At 37.6% G+C, this 8,096-nt stretch overlaps 1 protein-coding gene across 1 annotated transcript; it reads left to right on the top strand.

Moving 5' to 3' along the window:
• The first annotated feature begins 549 nt into the window (after positions 1-549).
• Positions 550-1,476, top strand: LOC124093329 (olfactory receptor 5AK2-like). The gene has a single exon (XM_046445762.1). It carries the CDS (start codon positions 550-552, stop codon positions 1,474-1,476), a length of 927 nt encoding a protein of 308 aa, XP_046301718.1.
• Positions 1,477-8,096: the final 6,620 nt, after the last annotated feature.

Here is an 8,096-nt window from a genome sequence, read left to right as displayed (position 1 = left end):
GGTAAAGTAAAGACCTCTGATGGGAGTTATTAAAAAGGAAATAGTACAGACACGCTGTGAAGCCATCAAATGCATGTGGGCCAGAATATATCCCTGGAAATTTTTCTTCCTCTAATGTTCCCAATTTCAAGAGATTGAATGAGCATTAAAAGGATAAAATGCTAACATAAGAAAGATGTAGCCTGCAGAGAAGGTACGAAATCAGAGTCAAATATTTCCCTAAGCAAATATAGATAGCTAAAATTCAATATTCAAGTATGATACTTGATACTTCTTAGAATAACACTTTAAAAGTTGTTGCTCTTCCATGAGGCAGTCTTCTATTTTGACATGAAATTATGGCCCAAATGCTCTTTTTATATGGTAGCCATTATCAAGAATACAGAAGAAATTATTTGGAAAGCAATAAATCCCTTTGTCTGCTTCTGTTAGAAACAGGGATATTGAAAACAGTGTCATGAAATGTAGAAATATTTCACTCGGAGAAGCACAATAGTTTCCTTTCTTCTCTTGGTCCTCCTCTTGGTTCTTTCCAGAAGCTGGGTGGCCATGACACAAGGAAACAGCACTGAGGTGACCAAATTCTACCTTCTGGGATTTGGTGACCAACATGAGTTTCAGAGCATCTTCTTCATTCTGTTTCTCATGATCTACGTGACATCCATGGTGGGGAATACCGGAATGATCCTACTCATCAGGACAGATGCCAGACTCCAAACACCCATGTACTTTTTCCTACAACATCTGGCCTTTGTTGACATCTGTTACACGACAGCTATCACTCCCAAGATGCTGCAAAACTTCATCACAGAAAACAAGTCCATATCATTTGGTGGATGCTTAATGCAATTACTGGTCTATGCAACCTTTGCAACCAGCGACTGCTACCTCCTGGCAGCGATGGCGGTTGACCGTTATGTAGCCATCTCTAAGCCTCTTCATTATTCCATCATCATGTCACGGACAGTCTGCATCCAGATGGTAGCTGGTTCATACCTCATGGGTTCAATAAATGCCTCCGTACACACAGGCTTTACTTTTTCACTGTCCTTCTGTAAATTCAACATCAATCATTTTTTCTGTGATATTCCTCCAATTATCACCCTTTCATGCTCCAACAATGACATGAACTTCATGCTAATTTTGATCTTTGTGGGATTTAACTTGACATTCACTGTGTTGGTTGTCATCTTCTCCTACATTTACATCCTGACCACTATCCTGAAGATGTCTTCTACAGCAGGGAGGAAGAAGACCTTCTCCACCTGTGCCTCCCACCTGACAGCGGTCACCATTTTCTATGGCACCCTTGCTTACATGTACTTACAGCCACATTCTGAGAATGCCCAGGAGAATATGAAAGTGGCCTCTGTATTTTATGGCATTGTCATTCCCATGTTGAACCCCCTGATCTACAGCCTGAGAAACAAGGAGGTGAAAGAAGCTTTAAAAGTGGTGGCCAAAAAGCTCTTTTAGGTTAGACCCAAATTGTTCCAATTCAGCACATCAAAGCATGCAGTGGAAACATGTCACTGCCCTTTAATAATTTGGAAATTGAAAGCGTGTTAACATATTCAGCTCTTAAATCCAGGTTACTCTATCAACACATAAGATGCTAGAATATGAGAAATATTCAACAACTCTCCTGAGATTCATTTTTTCTGGAGTATAATCTGAAAAACAATCCTCAGGGAGAATGCTTTATGTAGATGGTGAAAAATATTAAGGAGTTTACATAAAACTTTCAAATATACTTTAAATGGATAGAAATATTAAAAATTGTTTGAGGGCTGGGGATGTGGCTCAAGCGGTAATGCACTCGCCTGGCATGCGCAGGGCGCTGGGTTCAATCCTCAGCACCACATAAAAATAAAAATAAAGATGTTGTGTCCACCGAAAACTGAAAAATAAATATTGAAAAATTCTCTCTCTCTCTCTCTCTCTCTCTCTCTCTCTCTCTTTCAAAATTGTTTGCATATTGTCACAACTAAAATTGGAGTTCATTGATTTCTCGTCCTTTGAAAAAGTTCCCTAAATTTTCTACAGTGAGGTACTTTGTAAATTCTGTTGCAATTATGGTACAACTCTTCATTTATTGTACGTCTTTGAATGTGAAATAAATGTATTTCCTTACAAATCATCTTGTGACTCAAGCTATCATTTCTATACAACATTCTTACATTTGTTACATCCCACACTTCTTAGGAACAGTTCTTTCTGTCAACAGTTACCCTCTTTATTCCTATGCCATCACTTTCTTCCCTTGGGAAAGGGAACTCTGGATAACAGTTCTATTCCTATCTCCAGTTGACATAACCTAGAAAGAGATGTATCTGAACTCTTGCCAGTAATCATTCACTTACAATCATTTTGTTCAAACAAATAAGGTTAAACTACAGAAGCTCCATGGGAATTCAACATAGGGCATGAGATTTTTGAGTCAATGAAAGATTACTTGGCAGGAAAGCTTTAGTACACAGACAGGACCCGGCTTCGTCATGGTGGGCAAGTAATGAAGGAAAGCACCTGCAGTCATTTTCACAACTTACCACACAGTGGTAGCTTCCTTCCCAGAGTAAAGAGTTTTCACCTGACACCTTGATAAAGCTATTATTTATCCTGCCATAGTGTATATATGAGAAAACACTCAAGCTGAATCTCTGTTAAGACTAGAAATGCACTCTTGCATTAGGTGTCTGGAAATTACTAAGTACTTAATACAACAGTTGTAAAAAGAGGGAAGAAGGAATGTTCACAGAAAACTTGAATCTGTCCATTAAATGAAAAAATATGTAGTCCATCTCTCTAATAGTTCAGTATGGCAATCTATTCTTATGGAAGCATGTGTTTTATAAGGACTTACTAGAACCAGCAACTGCTTCTGAACAATACTGTGAAGACCCAAGTCAATTAGAATTAGAAGTCAAAGGAGTGCAAGGTGAGGTACTGGGAAATGTCCTGTGTATGTATAAATATGTCATAATGAATCCCACTATTGCATATAAATCCTAAGCTCCAATAAACAGGTTTTAAAAATATTTTTATATTGATCATGATAAGAAAAAGCTACCTTATTAATTGGGTTATTTGATTGTTTTTGTTTGTTTTGTTTTGTTTTAAAAGCCCACTTATTAATTGGGTTATTTGATTGTTTTTGTTTGTTTTGTTTTATTTTTGGTGTTAAGCTTTTTGAGTTCTTTTTTTCCACTTCTTTTTTATTCTAATTAAGTATATCCTGGAGAAAAGTGCTCTATCTGATGTGGGTGTGGTAAAGATTTTCTCCCACTCTGTAGGTTCTCTCTTCACATTATTGATTGTTTTCTCTGCTAATCAGAAATCTTTTGATTTAAATCCATCACATTTATCGATTCTTGATTTTATTTCTTGCACTTTAGGGGTCTTGTTAAGAAAATAAGTACCTAATCTGACATGGTGAAGATTTGGGCCTACTTTTTTTCTGTTAGGCGCAGGGTCTCTGGGCTAATTCCTAGGTTCTTGATTCACTTTTGAGTTCAGTTTTGTGCATGGTGAGAGATAGGTGCTTAACTTCATTTTGCTGCATATGGATTTTCAGTTTTCCCAGCACCATTTGTTGAAGAGGCTACCTTTTCTCCAGTGAATGTTTTTCCTCCTTTGTCTAATATGAGATAACAATTTATGTGGGTTTGTCTGTGTCTTCTATGCTGTACCATTGTTCTACATGTCTATTTTGGTGCCAATACCATGTAGTTTTTAAACTATAGCTCTTCGTAAATTTTAAGATCTGGTATTGTGATGCCTCCTTCTTCACTCTTCTTGCTAAGGATTGCTTTGGTTATTCTGGGTCTCTTATTTTGCAAAATTAATTTTATGATTGCTTTTTCTAGTTCTATGAGGAATGTCATTGGGATTTTAATTATTGATTATTTTAATTATTGATTATTTAATGACAACATAATTTTAATTTGAGTTGGATTAAATCTGTATAATGCTTATAGTAGTATGGCCATTTTGAAAATATTAATTCTTCCTATCCAAGAACATGGGAGATCTTTCTATCTTCTAAGAACTTCTTCAATTTCTTTCTTTAGTGTTCTGTAGTTTTCAATTGTAGAGTTCTTTCACTTCTTTTGGTTAGATTGATTCCCAAGTATTTTTTTTGAGGCTGTTATGAATGGGATAGTTTTCCTAATTTCTCTTTCAAAGGATTCATCACTGATGTATAGAAATGCATTTGATTTATATGTATTGCTTTTATGTCCTGTTACTTTGCTGAATTAATTTATTATAGATATTTTCTGGTGGAATTTTTGGATCTTCTAAATTATCATTAAATAATGATAGTTTGAGTTCTTCTTTTCCTATTTATATCCTTTGAATTTCTTTCATATGTCTGATTTCTCTGGCTAAACTTTCCAAGACTATGTTGAATAAAAGTGCTGCAAGAGGGCATCCCTGTCAGACACTTCTCAGGAGATATACAATTAATCAACAAATATATGAAAAAAAATGTTCTACATCTTAGTAATTAAAGTAATGTAAATCAAAACCACTCTAAGATTTAATCTCACTCCAATCAGAATGGCAGTTATCAAGAATACATACAACAATCAGTGTTGGTGAGGATATGGGGGAAAAGGTACATTCATACATTGCTGGTTGGACTGTGAATTGGTGCAACCACTCTGGAAAGCAGTATGGAGATTCCTCAGAAAACCTGGAATAGAAACACCATTTGACCCAGCTATCCCATTCCTCAGTCTACACTCAAAGGACTTAAAATCAGCATACTACAGTAATACAGCCACATCAACGCTTATAGCAGCTCAATTCACAATAACTAAACTATGGAACCAAATTAGGTGCCTTTTGATAGAGGAATGGATAAAGAAACTATGGTATATATACACAATGGAATATTACTCAACATTAAAAGAGAATAGCATCATGGCATTTGTAGGTAAATGGTTGGAGTTGGAGATTATCATGATAAGAGAAATAAGCCAATCCCCAAAGCCCAAAGTTCAAATTTTTTCTTTAATATGTGAATATTGATCCATTATAGGTGCAAAATGGAGGAAATTTCCCTGGGCAGAGGGGAGTAAAGTGAGGTGATGTGGCATGGGGAAAGGAAACATGGTGGAATGAGACATCATTACCCGAGGTAGATGTGTGACTGCACGAATGGTGTGACTCTACACCATGTACAACCAGAGAAATGAAAAAATTGTGCTTCATTTGTGCACAGCTTGGATCTAAGGATCACCCATATAGCCAATATGTCCTTAAAGTCCAATAAAAATGGTACACCAAAGACTCAGTGAGTTCCCTGGGTCAGTAATACTCCATGAACATTGCCTTAACTGAAGTCAAGACAGCAGTGTATCCCTGAGGATGACAGACATTTCATATAAGGGTCACGCACAGATTTAATCCTATGTCTTTTTTACTTTTATTGGTACTAACTTTAATTCTCCTACTGTAATAAAACTGAGTATGTATGTATAGCACTTTTCTGATGTCTTCCTCTGTTTGGGATCTATATCAAACACACTATCAAATTACTATTGACAGTATAATTTGTAAACAGCAGTAATTTATTTCTTATATTTCTGGAAGCTAGAGGTCCAAAATCAATATACCATCAGGATCCAGTGAAGGAACTCTTCCTGGTTGGACACAGTCAACATCTCAATATGTCCTCACTTGGCCAAAAAAAAGGGCTAGAGAGTTCTCCAAACGCATTCATGAAGGATCCACATTCTTACTTAATTGTCTCCCCAAAGTGGCATTTCCTATACTATCATGTTATGATAAAGGATTTTTTATGTTTTTTTAATTTGTTCTAACTAGTTATACATGACAATAGAATGAACTTTGACACATCATACATAAATGGAGTATAATTTCTTACTTTTCTTCTTGTACATGATGTAGAATCACACCAGTCATGTAGGCATATATGTACATAGGGTAATAATGTCAGATTCATTCACTATCCTTCATACCCCCATACCCCTCCTCTCCCTTCACTCCCCTCTACCTAATCCAAAGTAACTCAATTCTTCCCTAGTCCCCACCTTATTGTGAATTATCAATTGCATATCAGGAAAAACATTCAGCTTTTGGTTTTTTTGACATTGCCTTATTTTGCTTAGCTCTATGTATTTCTCCAGCTCTATCTATTTAGCAGCAAATGCCATAAATTCTCAGTAGCTAAACAATGGAACCAACCTAGGTATCCTTCAACAGATGAATGGATTTAAAAAAAAAAAAAAACGTGGCATATATACATAGTGGTACAGGATTGTGACATTAGAATTTTGAGAAACAACACTCAGTCCATAATATTCTGCATCTGGGACCCTAAAAATCTTATCCCTCTTACATGTACAATGCATTCCTTCCATTATGACAATCCCAAAAGTTCTTGTATCTACCATCAACCGTAAAGTCAGATTCCAGTTGTGGCATATTCTAAATGTCATAAAGATAAAACATGGATGAGATTTGTGGAATAATTTATTCTGAGGGAAAATTCTTCTCCAGCTGTGAGCCTCAAATCCATCAAGATATGTACTTCCAAAATGAAAAGATGAAAACAGGAATAGGATAGACATTTTCACTCCAGGAAGGAGAAATAGGAAATAAAGAGGGGTAATGGGGCCCAAGCAAGTCCAAAACCTAGGAAGGTGACCTCTATGAGATCCCAAGGTTCAAGAACCATCCTCTTTGGCTCCACACACTGCCCTCCAGGCTCTCTGGAAGAGAAGTCCCACCTTCCAGACCCAGAGATTGACATCTCAGCAGAACCTACTTACAGTCCATGTTCCCACAACTATTCAAGAATAAGGAAACTTCCTCTCTCTCTCTCTCTTTTCTTTCTGAGGCCTTGTAGGAGTCACTCTTAAAACTCTGTTCACAGAAATCAAGACTTTTTCTACCAGGCAACCTTAAAATATGCCCAAATTATACCCATTTCCCTGTCTAAATCTGCTTTCCTATTTTTAGTTATTTGGTTCAGAGTACCTCACTCTTGGTGAAAATTTCTCTTATTTTTGGCTCCACAACAAAATACTGTAGACTGGGTAGTTTCTAAATCTAAAAACTTATTCCTCACAGTTGTGGGGACTGAAAGAGATGAGCAAACCCATGTGATCAGGCTCTGGTGAGGGCTTTCCTCTGGGTGGAGATGGCTAACTTCTCATTCTGTCCTGTCACAATAAACAGCAAGAGGAGCATCAAGCTCCCTCAGCATTCACAAGGTGCAAGTCCCCTTAATTAGCACTGTTCCTCCCTTAAAACTACCCAATCCTACACACTTGTCAAACTCATTACCCCCTAATAGCAGCCCTTTGGGGGCAGGATTTCAACATATGAATGGAGGGAGAAGGTGGGACATGAGCCTTTGGTGCCTAACATCAGAGTTGTGGCATATTCTAGTGCATTATCAAGTCTCAGAGTGATAATAAAGATCCATAAATTAGTAACTATCTTGTAAGAAGGGTGGTGCTTGACACCCCTGAGCTTTTGTGTGTTATCTGAAGTGACATCAGTTCTGTGGGAACCATTCCTTCACACTCTGCAGTTGCTAAACTTTTTGGTGGTGTTCATTCCCGGCAGCAGAAAGAACAAGAAAAAGTGAAGAGGAAATTCAGGGAAGACTGAGTGAGTGACTTACCTGGTTTACACTTTAGGAAACTGGAACTCAATTCCACAGGGACTCCAATGAACTAGGAAGAATGTCCCTCAGAATTATTCCTTCCAAGAGAGGAGGTTGTGACATTTATTCTCCTCTCCTCTCTTCCACTGTCTGAAGGTTTGCCAAGGTAGTTAACACCCCCTCACATCTGTGCCAATTCTGAGGGGTGGTCTTTCATGGGCTGAGAGAGAATCCTGAGGCAAGAGGCAGAGATGCCATAGAAGATGGGCCCCTCTTAGGACAGAGAAAGCACTTTACCACAGATGCACTAAAATCAAGTTCTGAGAAGATGTGGTGCAAGACTCAGATTTTTGTTACTCTGTGTTACACGTTTCTAGCCAGTGACATTTAGCTACAAGACTACTGGGAGATTCAGAGCAAGGGTCTCTCTGGCTACTGCCTTGCCCTTCTTGCC

This window comes from Marmota monax, unplaced genomic scaffold, assembly GCF_021218885.2.
Source record: "Marmota monax isolate L192 unplaced genomic scaffold, Marmota_monax_Labrador192_F-V1.1 WCK01_AAM20220418_F8-fsc00038, whole genome shotgun sequence".
Taxonomy (NCBI): Eukaryota; Metazoa; Chordata; class Mammalia; order Rodentia; family Sciuridae; genus Marmota; species Marmota monax.
Note: the sequence above shows the minus strand (reverse complement) of the source record. Positions and strands in the feature narration are given on the sequence as shown.

Bases quoted from the DNA above. Each gene is read 5' to 3' on its own strand.
- LOC124093329 (XM_046445762.1), top strand. From the start codon at position 550: ATGACACAAGGAAACAGCACTGAGGTGACCAAATTCTACCTTCTGGGA.